Source organism: Trichoderma ghanense (genome assembly GCF_004382785.1).
Source record: "Trichoderma ghanense strain CCMA-1212 chromosome Unknown scaffold_3, whole genome shotgun sequence".
NCBI classification, from domain to species: domain Eukaryota; kingdom Fungi; phylum Ascomycota; class Sordariomycetes; order Hypocreales; family Hypocreaceae; genus Trichoderma; species Trichoderma ghanense.
This window is the reverse complement of record NW_027395666.1, coordinates 1882493-1901903: the sequence shown is the minus strand read 5'-3', so window position 1 is coordinate 1901903 and position 19411 is coordinate 1882493. Positions and strand designations below refer to the sequence as shown.

The 19411-nt window shown below is 56.1% G+C and overlaps 6 protein-coding genes across 6 annotated transcripts; 2 read left to right on the top strand and 4 right to left on the bottom strand.

Moving 5' to 3' along the window:
• Positions 1 to 450: 450 nt before the first annotated feature.
• On the bottom strand, positions 451 to 999 carry CCMA1212_003956 (Vacuolar protein sorting-associated protein 55; the record flags this gene model as incomplete). The annotated part of the gene is made up of 2 exons (XM_073701283.1): positions 715 to 999; positions 451 to 584 (listed from the first exon to the last, which is right to left on the bottom strand). The coding sequence occupies exons 1-2, from the start codon at positions 968 to 970 to the stop codon at positions 451 to 453; spliced, it is 390 nt and encodes a 129-aa protein (XP_073560197.1). The 5' UTR covers positions 971 to 999.
• A 608-nt stretch (positions 1000 to 1607) lies between these two features.
• CCMA1212_003955 (Protein MAK16) lies at positions 1608 to 2670 on the top strand (the record flags this gene model as incomplete). Its single annotated transcript, XM_073701282.1, has 2 exons — positions 1608 to 1669; positions 1791 to 2670. The coding sequence occupies 2 exons, from the start codon at positions 1608 to 1610 to the stop codon at positions 2668 to 2670; spliced, it is 942 nt and encodes a 313-aa protein (XP_073560198.1).
• Positions 2671 to 3804: 1134 nt separating this feature from the next.
• CCMA1212_003954 (uncharacterized protein) lies at positions 3805 to 4596 on the top strand (the record flags this gene model as incomplete). The annotated part of the gene is made up of 1 exon (XM_073701281.1): positions 3805 to 4596. One exon carries the CDS (start codon positions 3805 to 3807, stop codon positions 4594 to 4596), a length of 792 nt encoding a protein of 263 aa, XP_073560199.1.
• Positions 4597 to 5162: 566 nt separating this feature from the next.
• On the bottom strand, positions 5163 to 8279 carry CCMA1212_003953 (GTPase-activating protein GYP7; the record flags this gene model as incomplete). Its single annotated transcript, XM_073701280.1, has 6 exons — positions 5163 to 5464; positions 5524 to 6105; positions 6164 to 7520; positions 7596 to 7897; positions 8091 to 8213; positions 8273 to 8279. 6 exons carry the CDS (start codon positions 8277 to 8279, stop codon positions 5163 to 5165), a joined length of 2673 nt encoding a protein of 890 aa, XP_073560200.1.
• A 596-nt stretch (positions 8280 to 8875) lies between these two features.
• On the bottom strand, positions 8876 to 10306 carry CCMA1212_003952 (uncharacterized protein; the record flags this gene model as incomplete). Its single annotated transcript, XM_073701279.1, has 3 exons — positions 8876 to 9240; positions 9310 to 9832; positions 9908 to 10306. 3 exons carry the CDS (start codon positions 10304 to 10306, stop codon positions 8876 to 8878), a joined length of 1287 nt encoding a protein of 428 aa, XP_073560201.1.
• A 3300-nt stretch (positions 10307 to 13606) lies between these two features.
• CCMA1212_003951 (Cytokinesis protein sepA) lies at positions 13607 to 19055 on the bottom strand (the record flags this gene model as incomplete). The annotated part of the gene is made up of 2 exons (XM_073701278.1): positions 13607 to 15294; positions 15365 to 19055. The coding sequence occupies 2 exons, from the start codon at positions 19053 to 19055 to the stop codon at positions 13607 to 13609; spliced, it is 5379 nt and encodes a 1792-aa protein (XP_073560202.1).
• Between the last annotated feature and the right edge of the window lie 356 nt (positions 19056 to 19411).

The window sequence follows — 19411 nt, the reverse complement described above, 5'->3', positions numbered from 1 at the left end:
GGAGGGAGAGCGGATATGGTTCAACATTAGATACGGTAGATCAGACGACGCACGAGCGACGCTTTTTACTTTGCTAGATAAAACAAATTACACTACTCGATCAATTGGAAGCAGATGATCTTGGTAAGGTGTATTTCAAGCGCACATCCAAGCATCCAAGACACGCATAGTGGAAAGAGCCTGCAAACAGTAACCCCGAAAGACCGCTTATGCTCCGTATGAAGTTCCGCCTCGAAGAACAAATGGAAACATGACAAGAGTCACCGAGTCTCATACAAGCCGACAAGAAGCTCCCTTTCTCAAGCAGAAAAAGTAGTAGGCTGAATCATTCCCCCGTTTTCGCACACGCCATAAAAGAGCAACTCAACCCCCTTTCCCCCTCTTTGCAAGACCCCTTCCAGCAGTTTTTCATGCATGACTGTCGTAAACACAACTCTGCTCTCGGTTTCCTTAAAACTCCTGCTCTTCCTGGAAGAACATGCCGAAGCTGATGATGGTCCCGTAGATCAGCAAGCCGCCGGTGATGGACATGATCATGGCTTCGACTCGGATGAGGTCGGAATGCGCGAGGACGACGGGGAGGGCTACACATGATGACAAACAGCGGTTAGTTAATATACAATACAGAGCAACCTTCTCGAATAAATTCCCCGACAGCGCCACCCCAGTAAGAAGAGATGGGTGAATAAGCCAACAGTGATGACGGCAACGTACCGATTCCCATGACAACAAAGAAGCCGGTAAAGAACCTCCCCAGATCGAGCACCGCCGCGCCGCCAGTCTCGACAAAGTCATCTGGGTTGGCGCACCGGCCGCAGATCCAGTTGGGCAGCGGCGCGAGGATGTACGTGGCGACGACGAGGAGCGGGTAGTAGACCTTGTAGAGGGCGCAGGAGAGGATGACGAGGAGGAAGCCCACGGCGAGGACGAAGGAGAGGGCGATGATGGTCTTGAGGCCGGCGGCAGGCATGATGGATGAAGAGATGTTTTCTTTTCTACCTTTGCGCGATGGGCGTTCGGGATTATGTCGTCGTGATGGACAAGGTGAAGTTCGATGCGGGAGGATTATTTATGATGGATGATAGCCCCGCGTAGGGGGGATTCGAACAGCCGAGGAAACAGCGCGGAGGAGAGACTCGAGTATGACAAAGGCGACGAGGGATGCGAAAGAGAAAACAAGGAAACGTTATGCGCGAGGGATCGTCGAGAGGTCAGGTCGAGTTCGTTGCTTGGTGTTGAGGCGATAATGATGGAAGAACGGCGGCTGATGCAGCGAGTGACGCAGGCGCTTGGGACTAGCACCAGCCACAGCCTGGGCGGAATTGCCTTGTTCCGGGGCCGGGCGGCAGGGGCATGAACTGGGCAGGCGGTCAGCAGCTTTGCTGGGACGCTTGAGGAAAAAAAATATGGGAATCTGGAGAAAAGATCCGTCCCGCCAGGAACTTTTTTTTTTTTTTTTCCCCTACCTTTGCATTGAAGTTCTTGCATATCATCCAAGTCTTGGGGGTTCCCTCCTTTTTCCTTTTCCTTTCGTTTCCTCCTATTCGTTTCTTGTCGGCTCCCTATATTCGACAGTTGTTTCTCCTTTGAGGATCTCATTCGGCAAGATGGCTTCGGACGAGATTGTGTGGCAAATCATCAACCAGCAGTTCTGCTCCTTCAAGTTAAAGTGAGTCCGGACCAGCAGAGAAACACCATCGGTATCACGCGATTGGAGATTTCCGTCGCTCTTGATGCAATTGGCAGCTGCTTCTCCGATGACTGCATGCGAATGCTAACGGGATTTCCAGAACGGAAAAGCAGCAAAACTTCTGCCGCAATGAATACAACGTCACCGGACTGTGCAACCGGCAATCATGCCCTCTCGCCAACTCGCGGTACGCCACCATTCGGCAACACCCGACCAAGGACACGCTGTACCTCTACATGAAAACTGTCGAGCGCGCGCACTTGCCGTCCAAGATGTGGGAGCGCATCAAGCTGTCAAACAACTACACAAAGGCCCTGGAGCAGATCGACGAGCGGCTCATCTACTGGCCCAAGTTCCTCATCCACAAGTGCAAGCAGCGCCTCACCCGCCTGACGCAGGTGCAGATCCGCATGCGCAGGATCGCCGCCGAGGACGAGCGCCTGGGCGAGAGGCTGGTCCCCAAGCTGGCTCCCAAGGTCAGGCACCGCGAGGCGACGAGAGAGCGCAAGGCCGAGGCGGCGGCCAAGCTAGAGAGGACCATTGAGAGAGAGCTTCTCGAGCGTCTGAGGCAAGGCGCTTACGGCGACCAGCCCCTCAACGTCAGCGAGGACATTTGGAAGAAGGTGCTCAACGCCATGGAGAAGGGTGGCGAGGGCGAGCGCGACAAGGACATGGACCAGGGCATCGAGTCTGATGAGGATGAAGAGGCGGAGAGAGAAGCCGGAAGCGAGGAAGACGACGCCGAGGGTGCCATCGAATACGTCTCCGATCTCGACGAGAGCGAGGATGAGCTTGAGGACCTTGAGGACTGGCTGGAGAGCGAGGAGGAGGAGGAGGAGGAAGAGGAAGACAGCGACGAGTCCGAGGCCGAGAAGGCTGGCAGCAAGCGCAAGCGTGGCAAGGTCACCAAGATGAAGAGCAAGCGGCCAAAGCAGCAGGAGAAGGAGAAGCTGACTTTGACCAACGACCTGGCGTGGTAATAGTTTTCTCGACATGGAAGCGGTTATTCATACTGTACTACGGCGTCGTGGCGAACGGGAAGTGAGACTTTCATGCTGGTCAAGCAGGAGCACGGCATTGTGCGGGCTGTCTTAATATGTGGGATGTGTCTATCATAGGCTCGGAATGGGCTTCATGGCATACGGCGTCGGGATATAGAAAACAAAATGGGGTCTTTGGTCTTTGTCTAATTGAGGGATTGCCTGATACACTTGTTACTCATGTGAAGATGCATGTAGGATGACAAGCAAGCGGCCCTGAGATACTTTTACCGGTGCTCCTAATTGCAACCAAGTATCACAACCATATCTTTCCGAATAACCAGGCCAGGCTGGCGACTAGCCATCTTTCAGATGTCTTGCCTTGAAGGAGGTTTTCCCAAGTTTCACGGAATTGTTTCAGATGGTTGAACCGAGAGCTGGACAGACGCATCAGATGCGTCTCCCTTGACGCAGCTCCCCACCACCTCAAACGGCTACCACAGGCCACTAAAAACCGCCCACCAGCGGCCTGAAAACAAATCGAGTTACAGTGGAGGCCCTGCGGCGCTCAAGCACAGACTCCAGCTGCTGTCGGGTCTTCGACCCCACGTCACTGCAGGTAACGGCCGCCAAACCTCCTTTCCCTCCTTCAACACCTTACCGTCCTCCACCACTCAACTTTACCAGCTCTGCCCCCAGGCGAACGGCGCTGCTTTGCTCGTTGTTGTTGCTTCTCCAGCGATTTGCCCTCTTCATTCTTGTCCCTCCCTCGCAGATACCCCAGCTATCAGGCAGCGGCAATCGACTCTCTCTCTCTCTCTCTCTCTCTCTCCTTCTTTGCCTTCTCACCGCTGCAAACAGAAGCCCCGAACACGAGCCGGACCAAGGAGATCTGCAGCCGAAGCCATCACCGCCAGATGGCCACAGCTTGAGTCTCCTTCACCAGCTCCCATCCGCCCACCACACGACCTCCCGATTAAACAAAAAGGGGACACAGTCGGGTGTCGTCATTCACAGTTCTTTTCCCCAAGCGCAATCCTCTCTCCGAATAGCTTCCACCACAGCATCCCGAGCCGGCACGAACCTCTCCTCTCATTCTCCCCAAAGCCATCACGCGAGCTCCAACCGCCCGCCATGAGCTCCTGGTACTCCAACCTCGTCACCAAGACGTCGTCCCAAATCTCCAACCTCCGCTCGACCCTCCTCTCCAGCGAGGCCGACGGCGACACCGAAGACGACACCCACGTCTGCCGCGTCCTGCGCAACTACTACACCGAAAAGGGCCGCCCCTTCCCCGGCTGGCTGCCCCCCGATCCCAAGGCGCCGCCCCCCCAGATGACGCAGGCCGTCTACGCCCAGTCGCAGGTCGGCGCGCGGTACGGCGGCCTGGGTGGCGCGCAGCAAGCCGGCGGCGCCGTCGGAGGGCTCAGCAGCCTGTGGGACAACGGCCCCGCGCAGCAGCCCGCGCAGCCGCAGGTCCCGCAGAGCCTGCGCGCGGGGAGGCCGGCGACGACGCAGCCGGGGACCAACTCGAGGGACGAGCTGCTCGGGAGGGGGCCTGCGCCTCGCGCGGGGAGCTATTCGGGGCCGGGGCCGGCGCCCGCTGGGTCGGCGCAGGATCGCTTGAAGCAGCGGCTCTGGGGAACGCGCACCACGAGCCCGTCTTCGACCAACGGCAACGGGCCATTTCAGCCGCCGCCCGGCGGAGGTTCGTCTAATACAGGCGGTAGTCACCATTCTCAGGGCAGCTACGAGGACAGGTTTGCTCCGGGGGGGTCCTACGACAATGCCAGGGGAAGCGGAGGCAGTCAGCCGTTTGTCGGGGCAAACGCTCCCTGGTCCAGTCATGGCGGTGCTCATGCTGGTGGAGCTGCGAATGGAGTACAGAGGAAAGGCCTCCCCAGCGGTCCAAGGGGGTATAGATGAGTTGGAAGAGAGGGGAAAGACGTGTGTGTTTGGTCTCGTTTTCTGCATCATGTGTAATGTCTAGGTCTAGGGTATGTGCGCGTATATTCTCTGTTTCTATGTAGCTGGCTACCAGTTGCGTGGTCATTGTCGTCTTTAGCCAAGCAATGTATAATGCCTATTAATGCTATTCTTTCTCTGGTTCATGATATTCCACAGATTGGCCGTGAAGGAACCTCGCTGAGCACCATCTGTTACTGGAGGGAAGCTCTGTGTAGCCCACATGTTCAAGCGGTTACAGATGGGTATCAACATCACTTACATACATGAGAAGCTGTAGGTGACCCGATGTTGTATGTCAAGCAATGTCAATTCATCGCCGGGTAAAGGAAATCCGTCCAGCCCAAAATACCAGCAAACAGAAGAACGCCCCGCTCCCATGAAGCTTCTCGTGGCCTTCATTATCCGACAGCCCAAATCATCAAACAACGAATATCGCTAAAAGGAGGTGCTATCCAGTAAGACAAAATTATAATGAGGAAGAAAAAACAAAGGCTCGTTTTCGCAAGTGAAATGCCATCATTTCGTCATTTTGAATCGGTCGATCCATCAGCCTTCAGGGCTGATACCTTTGGCTTCCTATCCAACGTCTCAACCTTGCGGCTGAGCAGCTTTCGCAGCTCGGGGGTAATGACGCGTTCTTGCTTCGGCGACTCCGTGCTTGATTTGCCTTTGCCGCTGGCGTTTGGCTGGGCCGGACTCTCGGTTCTTGGACGCGGGAAGTTGTTCCTCTTGTCGACGGCTTCGACGAGCCGCTGGAATCGGCGGAAGAGGGTCTCGGCGCGGACAATGGTTGAGTCGAGGTCGATGGTGCCTGAAAGCTCATTCACTTTGATACATGTTAGTGACTTCTCAAGCTCCAAGGGGTTCAAGTATTGCACGACTCACCATATTTCAACACTTCATCAAACGCCTTGAGGTGGGTCATGATGACGTCCCTGTGCTTCTCGAGAATGGCCAGGGCAATGAAGAGGTGGAAGCTGGAGCTGCAGTAGTCCGTCCACAGGCACTCCCAGAGCTTGAGCACGTCCGGCCAGTCAAACTCCCGCTTGTACCAGACCAGGATCATGCGGAAAAAGAAGAAGAAGTTGGTGCTGTCGGTGCTCTGCAGGTGATCCCACAGCTTCGGATCCATGAAATGAACAAGCTGGTCCAGGGCTAACAGCTGGCCTCTCATGCCGGATTGATCGCGCAAAAAGTTGCGTTCCATTCGCTCCATGAACATTTGAAACGCCCAGAAAGCCACCGCATCGTCCTGAACGACGGCGTAGATGGGCGCCAAGAGATCTGACATGCCCTGGACGTATCCGAGGTCTTTGTTGTATTCGTTATACGTCAGCAGCATCTCCTTCATCTGCTCGAGGTGGACATTGGTGCCCACTTCAGCGAACGGCGAGTTTGGATCCGGATGGGGAGTATCTTCCCCGTGGAAGATGGGAACATTTCGATCCGTTCGGTGAACATCCTTCTCTAGGTATCGTTGTCAGCATGGCTACACAAAGGCTACCGAATGCAAGATATAGCTTACCGATGCGCCCGCGCTGCTCGCGCCACCACTCGCCGTCTTCGCCTTCTCCTCCGTCTCCCTCAAGTCGGTCCCACCAGGACTGCTTGAGCTTGTAATACTGATCCCTCAAGGAGGCGATTGTGGCCTTTCTCTCGTCGACGGTGCTGTACCAGTCGTACACGCCCAACAAGAACAGCCAGGCTTCCTTCCGAACCCCATCGTCGGGATCCAGCCCGCCGTGGAAGATGCGCTCTCTGACTTCGTCCACCGCGATGGACAGCCTCCCGGTCTCGGGGTCGAAGAATGCATCCCACTCCTCTATTGTGACCGGTTGCTTCCTCTCTTCGAGCGAGAGAGAACTTGTTCCCTCGAGAAGCTCGAATTCTCCGACGCCCGTGTCTTCGAGCTCCATGACGTCTCGAACAGTCCAGATTCTCTGCCGGTGGTCACGCTCACTCTGCTCAGCCATGCCCATGGCCCACCTGGCAAGGTATATCCTGGCGCTGTCAAACTCATCCTGAAGGGTCTGAACCTCTGGGTTTCTGAGCAGCCTTCGTACCTGAGGCGGCAGGCTGGGGTTTTCTGACAAGTCGTGCGCTGCTCTCCTAGTCAAGGTAGTCACTTTGCTAAATTTCTCCATGAGATTCCACCCTGTCTCCTTGACAAACTTCATGAAGGGATCCATCTGGGCATCTTTGGCGTTGGCGCCTCCCGCCTTGGCTTTCCCCTGCGCCTTCTTCGTCGCCGTTCTAGAGCCGAAGCTTTCCAAGTCCTCCTTGCTGGGCTCAATGAGATAGATGTTGGGCTCTTGCCCGGATCTCTCAATGTGGACGTACCTCCTCAGCCATCGCAGGACTTCATCTGCGCCCCAGAACATCTGGCCCTTGTCTCCAAATGGGTCAAAGTTGTCCCGGGCCAGCTTCTTCTTCTGAAGAATGGTGCTTTGGCACTCGTCATCGTGGAAGAAGAGCGCAGGGAAGCTGTCGCCCCCTCGAGAGTTGATAATGATGGAGCCATACCACCAACCCAGACTCGGCGGCCGGACCAGCAAAGAGTAGATGGCACTAACGGGAATGGCAAATGCGTAGCCGCCCACCGAGCTGCTGTGGCTCGTCACCGTAGGAGGTGGAGGGACGAGATATGACTGCTTGGGAGGGGAGTCGGCATCGGAGAGGTCAACCTTGACATAGATGCTCGCCGAGTCACCGAGTGACGATTCGGGAACCCAAGCAAGAAGCAGATCTGAAGATGCGATTCTCTCGGATTTCTTGGACGAAGACGCCGTGGACGGACGATCCCGCCTTGGCCCCTTTTGCTGCAGCAGGGCTATGTAACCGGGGATGTTGTCCTTTGCAGACGGCGTCGGATGGACGTAGACCTATGGCAGGCGAGGCTGTTAGTACCTAGGCTGCAGCAGCCATAGCCGCAGAGGGGAGGGGGGGGCATCGCGCACCTTGCTCTTGGAGAACAGCAGCTTGACTCCTCTGCCGGACTGCGTGTGTGTGATGGTCTCGTAGCCGCCCTCTTCATCGTCGCTCATGGCGTAGAAGCTGCCGGCCGGCGAGGCTGGACGAGCTGAGTCGCTCTGAGAGGCCTGGCCTGAGGTCATGATGCTATCGTGGGCGTTCGCTTTGACGTAACCGCTAATGATTGATAGCTTTGCGACACAGTGCACTGGAGCCTCGGGCGAGGGGTTCCCCAGTTCGCCGTTTGAGGGAGAGTGACAGGTAACGGGATAGGCGACGGCGATAGAGTCTCACGGGGGATGATGATGATGCTGATGTCTAAAGTAATGGACTTGCTGTGACTGTGTACGAGGCCTCGAGCAGTAAAAAAAGACGGTTGCGGAATTGAGTTGCATGTGAGCTGCTGAGGTGCTGAATGACGACGGCAAAAGAGACGCGACAGCTGGTGCATGTGCCCCGCCACCGAGGCCTGGGAAGGTCACCCGCATGCGCTGGGGCCTGAGTATAGCTACCGGGGACCACGGCGACGGCTGGCTGCAGGTGCGGGTACCGGTACGGGCTCTGGCGGCTGCGGTGCTCCGGCGAGGCGGAATCGTGCCGCCAAGCTGGATGAGTCGAAGCGCCTTACGTACTGCCATACGCAACACCAGCTTCTATCACCTACTTCGCATACGGGAGGCGAATCATCCGAAGACAAGTTGGTTGTAACAGTACGGCAAAGAATGTTGCAGTGTTGCCTGTGAGAACTGAAGCCGCAGAACACAGGCAAAGCGACCTGTTGCTGATCAACCAGCCGAGGCTCCGCCCATCGACTGAAGGTACCTCGCCTCATCTGCAAGACTCAGCATCAATACTCGTCTTCCCATTGGCCTTTTATTCTTGATCTTGATCAACATGTATCCAACAGTAAGAGTACCTCCATCCCATACAAGCAAACGCAGATAAACACCCATATCATACATTAGTATATATATCCATGCAACCACGGCCTCAAGGAAAGCCTAGAAATAGGTAGACATCGTTCGCAAGTGTGGAAATGCACTCCCAAAAGGTAAGGTACCTAAGGTACCTACCTACTTGCTACACCAGACGCCGATCTTCGTTTACCCGCTTTAACGAAATTCCGTCGACATGAATCTAGATGCGTCCTTGGCGCCTGCCTTACAACCCGGCAACCACGTGCCAAACTCGGGGACTTGCTTGCCGAAGGATCGCAAGCGAAAGTCCAGCCTCAAGCCCTTGAAAAGCAACATCAGTCGACCAGCTACTAGACTTCCTCCGAAAGGAGAACGGGATGATAGTCGGGCTCGACCGCGGTCTCGGGGTCCGTATAGTTGACGGGCTTGTGGATTCGCACAACCCAGAGCAGGTAATCCTCGAGGACGCACAGGTTCAGCAGCAGGCCGTTTGCATGCCACGCAATGCCGCAGACCATGGCGCCAGCAACGGCATCCAGGATGAAGTGGTTGGCGGTTGCGACGATGGCCGTCAGGATCAGTGCTGGGTAAGACAGGCCCACGACACCAATGGCAAGGCGCTTCCAGGAGTTGGGTCGGACCCCATTCACGGGGAGAGTCGCCATTGTCAGGCCGATGAGGAGAGAATAGCCAAAGTGCAATGAGGGCATGGCGGCTGTCACAGGGAGAGACAAAGGTCAGCTCGCTAATACGCAAAAAGGAGACTTCCATCTCTGATTCTTACCGTATTGATTGCAAAATCGGTTCGTCGTCCATACACTGCTCTCGCCGGCCGTGCTGTGGACACTATCGACGAATCCAAAGCTCTTCGCCTCTGCAGCGTCGGGTCCGTTATAGTTGGGATCGCTCAAAAGCCGAGGTGGCATGCAAGGCCACAGCGTAAAGACGACAAAGGCAATCAGATTGCACATGGCCATGGTCCGCCGCCTGGCTTCATATAACGCAGGCCCGGCGGACACGAGGTCGTTTCGGACTCGGCCGGACATGGCTCGTCGCTTTCGAGACGTCGTCAGGTAGAACAGGGCCACCAAGAAGAAGATGGTTCCGGGGATATGGATGAAGGAATAGACGCGGTTGATCCAGTGCAGCAGAACCGGACGCTCCAAGAACCACTGCTGGATGGCCACTTCCCAGAAGATGCCGAGGCGCTGCTCCAGGCGAACCACCTTGAGGGCGTGCTTTCGGGCGACATGGACGGTCCCTTGGACAATGGTGACGGCGGTAAACGCTCTGCCCAATTGGTATACCTAGAACAGGACGACGAAGAGCGCTTAGTCACTGGACGACAATGAAGGGACGAGGAAACCAATGCCTCGACTTACCCAATAGATGAGTGCCCAATACCACGCTTCGACCAGGAAGGGGAACTTCTGGAGAACTCGACTCAGGAATCGATCCTTGAAGACGATGGTATTCGGAGTCGTGACCGTCTTCTTGAAACCAAGGAATCGAACGTTTCGCCGTCGAGATGTGAGAGGCCAGGGCGAGCCGTCGTCGGATCCGAGTGAAGGCGATGACGAGCCGGAGCTCCAAGGGGGGCTTCGAGGAGAACTGGTCTCTGTCGATATGCGCTTTCCTCCAAAGTCATCACTTCGTTTGCTGCCACCAGCCCAGCCTTGAGTTCCCTTCCAAAAGTCATAGTCCTCGTTTCTGTTGAACCAAGCTCCTCCGAACAGAAGCGTCACGACCACAAACGGTTCCAAGAATGCGCCGACGGCCATGGTGAAAAGAGCACAGATATTAAAACTATTGTCGACTTGCGGTGAATACATCTATCGGGCGGAAGAGATCATTGGAGGAGTATACCAGGTCTAGAAGGGTACCTTGGAGACAAGAATCAACGCCAGATGAGGATGATAACAATCAGTCAAAGAACATGAGGTAAAGAATTTCTCCTGAAACAACCCCACAGGAGGTGAGAAGAGAGACAAGAGGAAAGCAAAGCTTTGCTAATCAACGGTAGAATATCGATAAACAAGAACCTCTGCGTTTGAGCTAGGGATGGCATCCGAGGGCTGGTGGACACGGGGCCTTGCAGGCATTTACAGGCACACGAACATCGAGGCATCACGAACAACGCCACGGGGAGCGGGCACGTTTTGAGAGCCAGACTCGGCGAAACTTCCGTTCCACTTGCTTCGAATATCTCGTAATCCTGAGAAGAGCGTGGCGCACCATCACCGCACGAGCCTCGCAAGTACCTGGATATTACCTCCAGAAGACAGACCACTAATACCTGCCTCGGCCCCGAAGCCACACTAGGACGAGCAAAGGAGGGAGGCCCCGGAAGAAGGCACACAGAGAGACAAAAGCCTGCCAATGAAGCCGCAGAGGTGGTGCAGCGTCATGGGTATCCAGAGATGTTGGGCTAAGGGCAGCGATGGGTGTGAGAGCAGCTTTGGCCACCCCTCTCACTATCTGCGTATCGCCCGTTGTGGTCGACATCTCGGCACAGAGCTCCCGGAGGTACGATGTTACATCGCAGCTATCGACGATACTCTCCTCCCTTCCCGTCAGCATCCAATGCTATGAGTGGGCGAGTTTTCCTCTGGTCCCGATGCATCCGGCTCTGCCCAGGGACGAAGAACGCAGGCGAGAAGAAATACTCAGAATGGCCACAGAGCTCGGAGCGTTAGCGTCGACCCGAGGTCCGGAAAGACAAATAAAGGTCCTCGATTTGCCCACATATCTCATAGCCGCCCACCAGAATGCCACTGGGACCCTCTTCTCCATGCCTGGAAACTTGGTATCTGGGGCCCATAGTATAGAGTGATTGCATGGCAAGGGGCGGGCGGCGCTTTTTCAGCAACGGACCAGGAAGCTTTAGGAGAGGGTTCGTAAAGTGCTTCGTACGAGGTACGAGGTACATGATGGTGTGTCTTACGTACCGGCAGCTTTCATCGGGTTCGTCAGCCTGAGATCTGATGACTTGCGGAGCCGTCACTGGCGGGACTGCTGGCATGATTTGCGTGCAACTACCCATTTCTGCAGCTCTCCGCCATCAGCCGGGGGTCCATGTCGAACAAAGAGCGACAGGGGAATTGGATTGCTCTGGTGAAGTGACTTGTGCGCATCGCTAGTCGGCAATGGACAAACGGCTCTTTATCTCGTCCCACGGATTTCAGCAACCTCCAGCTCTGGTCCGGACTCCATCTCCGAGCAGCAAGTCGCGTGCTTCTACTCCACATCTCGGTCTGAACAAGCCCGGTGTTTTCGGCGAGGGTGGGCGGCACAGTATCAGAACCGACTTGGACCGTCGGTTGGAAGGGGCAGCGATTTATTGTCCAAGTGCTGTCGCGTGACTTGATTCAGAAGAAGATGAGGACGGTGCTCACATCATGAAGCTTCACTCCACGACTGGGCCGATACTGGTTAGTCTGGAATCGGCGTTCCAAGCCGGGATCTCACTTCCAGCAACGACGAAGCCATTGTGGGATAAGACCAGGACATCAACTCTGACCGGCGTTTAGCAAGTGGCTGAGAGCGTTTACACTAACAGGACGAAGAAACGACAAAAGGGGGGCATTTGCCTGCTGTTTCGCCTTCGAGTCGTATCTGACCGCACCGTGCAAACTCTAACTGCGAGCTTTGCTAACGCTCCATCCGAGGCGCTTCTCACGGTTTGTCAAGCGCCACATTGCTAGTTGCTCGACGGTGCCTTTCCCATCGGTGATGCTGCAAGGATTTGGGCCATTGGATATGCCCGCTTGCCTATCGTACCTCTGCTCACTGCGTGGTGATGATGAAAGGCAATGAATGGCCTTCGCTCTCTGGACATCCTCCCATGGATTCAACCGGCCTTGAGCATGGATCGCAAGCTCTTTTCATGCCCCTGAAGAACTCGGCATGACAAACAGCTGTCTTCTAATCAGCAAGTATGATGCCCGATTCTGTGGGCAAAGCAAACGGGTCTCACTAATGAATGAGCTTGTGCAACCCAACATGAATTCCAGGTATCCGGATTGCCCGGAAACTGATTGGGGAACACACATCAGCAGAAAAAGATACAACCTGTCCCATACCGGTCGGTTCTGTTTGAGGTCCGAAGTCCGTCATAATCCCACACAAGCCTTTTTTTCAACTCTGATTGCGAACCTACGGGACGTTACTTTGGCCACACACACGACCCGTTGGCTCGGGTGAGCACGTGCTCCGTTCTGCCACGGCGTTTTGTTACTTTGCAATAACAGGTATGTATCTGAACGATGAAAAATCTGCGGGTGCAAAGTAGAACTTGATAGTCTCCACAAAGGCTGGATATAGGTAGTAGTGAAAAGGTACCGAAATACGCACCAGTACCTATCTTCACTCATCAAGATGACGTCCGCAAGGTGGATCGTGGTGCTGAGAAAAGAAGAGATGACCGAGGGCGGTTTATATCGTCACGATTACTATTCGTCCGGTTGGGGTCTTACTCCACGTCAATAGGAAATGGAGAAGCGGAAAAAGGTACAAATTGCGGGTTCTGCTAAGCTGATCAAAGCAGATTGTGCTTCTTTCGTCTAGTGTACCGTCACGCCTGCTTGGGAAGAACATCCCCCCTATCAATCCAACTCCTGCAAACATGCAATGCAGCAACCGTATAGAAGAACTTCCCCGTCCCGCTCAAAGCCAACTACTAATAAGCCCCAAACACATCTACAGAAACAGACAAGAGCAGAGAAAAGGAGAAAAGGCTGAGCAGAGCACACCAAAGACATATCTCATCCACAGCCCGAAAGCTAGGGACAGCATCCTACAATTGTCATCGGGACAGAGCTCAAACACTGCGCCCTTCCACCCAGTCAGAAAGGAAAAAGAAAAAAAGAGTGGTGAATCAAGCCAAAAGCGAGAGAGCGTCCCGGCTGTTGCAGTTGTAGACATTAAGTATGTACCTTATGTACTTGCTGACAGGTATATCTATACAGGTATATAGGCATATTATGATGGCTGATCCATGGCTCTCACTTCATGGGCGTTGTTGATTATTCCTTTCTTTGCTTTCGTTCTAGAACAATACACGGGCGACGCTGTGTTGCTGATTACTCTTGCGCCTTCTCGGCTTCCTCCGGCTTGCCGTCTTGGCCGGGGTTCTCTTCCGCCTTTGCCTCCGCTGTCCCTTCTGCCGCTGCCGTCGTGGGCGTTGCCGGTGTCGTCTCCTCCTCTTGCTTGGGCTGCTCCGGTGCTGGCGTCGGTGCCTCCTCTGCCACCGAGAGGATGGAAGACTCGTCTTTTGATCCGTCTACCGTGCTTGAAGCCCTCTCCCTCCGCCTCCTGCGTAGCCTTCGTTCCTCCTCTGCCGTTTGCCTCCTCGCCTTTCTCATCGTCTCTCTTCTCTCGACATCCGCTTCGTCGTTTCCATCGCCTCCGCGCATCTTCTGCAGTAGCGCTGCTGCTTGGTCTGCGATATCGTCCTCTTCATGGCCATCTCGCGACGGAGGTGGATGCGAAGTCGGCGTCTGCGCCTCTCCCTCTTCGGTGATTGCCGGCTCCGTCTTAGAGAGGTTGGTTTCGACGGTGGGTATCTCGTCGAGAGTATCAATCTTCTGCCCAGAGGCTACACGAACCTGGTGGCGATCCTTCAGGCGGGCACGACGGCGACGGTCTCTCTGATCCCGTGCCTGTGGTGCGGCTGCCCGAAGCCTCTCAAGAAGCGAATCCATAGCGCCAGTGCTGGAAGGCGATGCGGGCCCATTGTCTGCCAAAAGGCTGGCAGATTTTGTCTGCGCGTTCTTGCGCTTCATGGAGGCCTCGTTGCGCTTTCTCGTCTCCTCCAGCTGGATGTTCTTGTCTCGCGACTTCTTCCACTCCATCAGGAACGAAGCCAGTTTGGTAAAGAAATCCCTCCGTGCATTTTCGTCCGAGGGATCTTCGCCGTAGAACAGCATGATGTCCTTGTACGTCTTCATCATCTCCTCCAGGTAAAGCTGCATCTGCTCTGCCTTTCTCCTGGCCTCCTTCATCACCCTCTGAACGACTTGCCCAACGCGATCCTGCGGGTGGAACTTCTTGGGGTCGCTCAAGTTACCAGAATCTAGCGACATTTGCACATTCTTGACGTTGGCGATGTAGTTCTTGGCCTCGGCCTGAAGCTGCTCAATGTTGATCTTTTGCGCCGTCATGACGCCGGTAATGTCATCGGAGAACGACTCCCACTCAGGGTACTGGTTTCGAACAATGCGCTCCACAAGATCGGCCAGCGTCGACTCGTTCTTGTCGTCCTTGACCATGCCCAGTCGGGCGAGCGAGCTGAGCTTGAAACCGCGGGCTTGCTTGTTGGCATCGTTCATGTAGTTTCCAATGTCCAAGATGAGACCAAGAACATTCATAAGGGAGACTGAATCTCTCAATGACTCAGAGACAGTGACAACGTCCTGCATCTTCGAACTGATCTCGTCGTAATCGGATTCGAAACTCTGCGTGAGCGCAAGAGCCCGCATTCTACTCTTCCAGTAGTGGTGCAGTTCAAAGGCCGTGTACAGATACATCTGATCCTGCCGTGTGAGCTCCTCGGGGTCCGATTCCCGCGTCTGGCTCTTAGCGTCCGGTCCGGTCAAGTCTATGCTGTACGGAGCCATCTGTTTGGCGACATTGTCATTGATGTTGCACATGTCGTCCTTTGACAAGAAGTCCATAATGCCCTGGTTCGTGAGTATGACGTCGTCACAGTGGATGATCATCTGCACAATCTTTTCGACAGAGTACTGAGAAAACTTGGCGAAGGCGATTTCTGGAAATTCCACGCGTTAGCACGACCGCTGTCTAGCCTGCTATAAGGCCCCAACAAAGTCTCAACTTACCGAATGCTTTCCGAAGGTCGGACGATATAAGCTGTTTCTTGTCATCCTTCTTGCCGCCAGATCCACCAATCTTCTTGATCTCCTTAGCCACGAAGAGCTTCTCGACTTCGTCCAGAATACCTCTTCGGCTGAGTTCGTTGTACTTCTGTTCTCTCTCCTCGGCTGAGGGGGCGTGGGCGGCCCAGTGACTGGTCTCAGGGGTGTCGACCTTCTCCCAGTGGAGAGCCTTGAGTTTCTTCTTAGGCCGCATCACCGGCAAGCCCATGGAAGGCGAGGGGCCGAAAGAAGGCGTTTGAGGCAAATAATGCCCGGACACGGCGCTGGGCATACCAGGGGGCGGGGGAGGGGGAGGCGCCATGCCATGGGCACCAGGCATGGGTGGCGGCGGCGGCGGCGGCGGCGGCATTCCCATACCAGGCATGGGGGGAGGGGGTGGAGGGGGCGGAGGACCACCGCTGGGGAACGCACCCGGCATCGGTGGAGGAGGTGGAGGAGGCGGAGGCGGGGGAACGCCGGGCAAGTGACCGGGCATCGGGGGAGGCGGAGGCGGAGGAGGTGGAGGGGGTCCGGCGGCACCGGTGATTTCGACCTTGGGGGCCTCGCCTTCTGCCGGGGTGATGGGCGAGGACGACTCCATGCTCGGGTGGGACGGGCCCGTAGTGGCGCCCTCGTCGGCTTCGGAATCGCTGCCCTCGTATCGCTTGACTTTGGAGCCAATCTCGCCCATGAGCTGGGCCTGCTGCTTCGCATCGACAGTGGGACGCCTCATCTCGATAATCCTAGGACGCTCGATGACGACACCCTCCTCGTCCATCTCCGTATCATCCTCGTCAATAGCGCTTTGCTCGAGCTTCGTTGGTCGTTTGGAGGCTCTCCGGCCGCGGTGAATCGTTCCGAGAACGCTGTTGGTGAAGTCGCGCGGTGGCGTGCCGCCTCCAGGGGGAGTGCCCGGCTCCTCATCGCCATCCATGGCTTCCCTGAGGGCACGGAGGCGATCCGAGGGGCCGTCCGAGTCTCCCCAAATCCGGCCTTCCAGCTTGTACTGGGTCTTTTGGCGCTCAAGCTGCTTCTGCAGACGCTCCATGAGGCGTTCACGGTCGAGAATGCCCTGCATCTGTGCCGAGTTGTCTTTGCCGGACTTACCACTGCTGGCCTTAACAGCGTTGGATGCCGCAATGTCCTGGGCGTCCCGCAGCATAAGGTACAACTCTCTCGTTTCAAGCTCATAACGCTGCGCTTCCTTGGCTCGGACGCTTTGAAGGTTATTCAGCTCGACCTTGAGACCGTCAGCCTGGCGTCTCTGAGCTTCAATGAACCGAGACTGTTCGTCTAGCTGCTTCTGCAGCTTGGCCACGAGTCCATCGGCGCCGAGCTCCAGCTTCGCCTTCATCTCATCTCGCTCGGCCATGGCGGCCTCGGCGATCTGACGGGACTCCAGCGCCTCGTCGAGTGCCTGCCGGGCTTCGGAATCGGTATGCAGCTTGTCCAGCAGGCTCTGAACCGTAAAGTTGAGACTCTGCTTGAGATCCATGTTGGGTAATCGGCGGTCCATGGCCACATAGCTGAGCATCGAATCAACCAGCTGGAACATGCGCAGGCGCTCCTCGCCATCGCTGGCGCGGATGAGCAAAAGGTGCTGAAGGGCAGACACAAAGTAGTCGTGCGTCTTGGTTCCCTGCAGCTTCTGCTGGATCGTGTCTGCGATCTGAATCGGGTCGGTCAAGTCCTTGGGGTCTCCCTCGATGTTGTCCTTCACACTGCTGTTCTCCCGCTCGAGCATATCCTCATAATCAATGGCCTCGTTGGTGCGGAACCGATCAATCTGCTTGTCCAGCAACTCGTACTGAAACCCCTCCATCTTGGTCAGAATCCTCTTGATACCACACGCGTGGAACTGCGCCCTGATGTGAACCCTCATCTGGAGATCCTTTTCCGGGGCGTCGATGATCATGTTGACGAGTATCAAGGTGGCCACCGCATATTCCATCAGCAGGTTCTCCATTCCAATACCTCCTGTTCGAAGCTCATCGCTAGCACCCACGAGACTGCCCATCTTGCCTCGTCCATCCACGGTGACCTCCACCAGCCGCATCCAGGCGTCGAACCTCCCATTCTCGCCAGACTGCGTCTTGACCTCGTCCAGAGCCTGAATGACTTTCAAGTGTCCCTCGCCGTGGCTACCCCAGGTGCAGAGGAAGGTGAGGATTTCGCTGACAAGTTTCCGGGTCGTAAGCCGAGAGGATATTAGGCAGGTGGCCAAGGCCAGTAGGACCTTTGACTGCATCAGGGCATCGTCGGCGCCGAATTTGTTGTTCATCAAGGCCTTGAGACACTTGACGATGTCGTATTCGCGGTCCAGGTTCTTCTCCGTCCGAGTGTCGACGGCTGTCGATGATGACGCCGGCCCTCCGTTGGCATTCTTCCTATTGATCTTGAGTAGCAAGGTGACCAAGGCCACTTGACCTTGACATTCGACGAATCGTTTGACCCAGCCAATCTGCTGCGTTCTCAGGTTGACCTCCAGAGACCCCATGCCCTTGGCGTCGAGCTTGTCCTCCATGACTCTCCTGACATACCACTCGGGAGTGCCCTCTTCGTCGGAATATGTGGTGACGTCGGGTGTGGCGTATTGGTTGGCCCTGGCAGTCTGCTTCCGTTTCTGCTCTCCTTGCCATTCCGTCAAGCGGTCCTGATGCAGCAGCGTCCACTTCTTCTCGGCAGGGTATGCCGTCATCTGTCTCCTGGCCTGTTCGGGAAGGTTGTGCCATCCTCGCTTCTGCATGAGCTGCATGAACATCTGCTCGACCACATAGTTATCATCGGGTTTGGGGAAGTAGAAGCCATCGTGGGAGGTTGCGCCATAGGCGCTCATCTTGGTCAGCCGGTGATGAGACTCGCGGGGCGAGTGAGGCGGGTGGATGGAATGGATCGAGTGGTGCGAGCTCGAGGGCGGCGAGGGCGCAAGCGTGACGTGCGAGGAGCGGGCGGATGCCGGGTTGAGGAAGCCCTGCCCGGAGCTGTAGGGGCTGTTGAAGCTCTCGCCAGAGGATCGCCCGTTGTTGTACGGGTTCTGGTAGGAGTCGTAGCGCACGGGATACGAGCCGTTGGTGACGGTGCTGGCGGTGCTCACACGAGACGAGCCGGGGACAAGCCCAGCAGGACCGAGGCTCGGCCCCGGCCCCCATTGCTGGTACTGAGCCTGCTTGCCGGTGGTGGCCATGGTGATGTTGTTGGGCGCGTTGGACGCGGTGCCGGGCCGGGCGGGCGAGTGGGAGTGGGCGGACATGGCGGCCGAGTCGACGATGGACGGGTACTGGTGGAAGTCGACGCCGCTGATGTTGAGCTGGTGCGGAACGGGCTCGCGGCGCTGGGGCGCCTGGTCGGGTCTGGACATGAAGTCGAGCGAGACGGGCGAGCGGGAGCCTGGCGGAATGTCGTAGGGGATGGACGTGATGACACCCGCCATCTGGTTTACGCCAGCATCAGGAGAACTGGGTTGGTCGATCGAAATCGACGACGACTCCCGCTTGTGGCGCGCGGAGCGCGAAGAGATTATGGACGCCGTTTCGAACTGATCTGACGAGCTCTTGGGATCAAGGTCGGTGTAGCGCTTGTCGGCGCGGTGCTTGCCTCTGGAGAAGAGGGATCTGCCGCCAGAAGACTGCCTTGACTTATCGGCAGCGGACGACATGATAATTGATCGTGGAGAGAAGTGGGTAGGCGAAACACGTAACGGCAGCGGAGTGCGAGCCCTGGACCGCTCGCATGATGGAGGCCTAATTTGCTAGCCAAGGACAGGGCTGGGCGGCCTGCAGTGGGGGGGAAGAGGGGAGGGAGAGGGGGTTCTCGGGCGATTTTTTATCAGGTCTTCCTTCTTCTCTCTTGAATCGTTTCTCTTTCTTATTTGTTTCCGTCGTTTGGACTCTCTTTCCGGCCGTTTCCCCCTCCTTTCACGTCTTCTCGCGTCTTCGAGGTCGCGATTGCCGGCTCGACGACTGTCGTTTTGCCGCGACAGCGCTGGAGGGATGACCGAGGCTGGACGGCAGT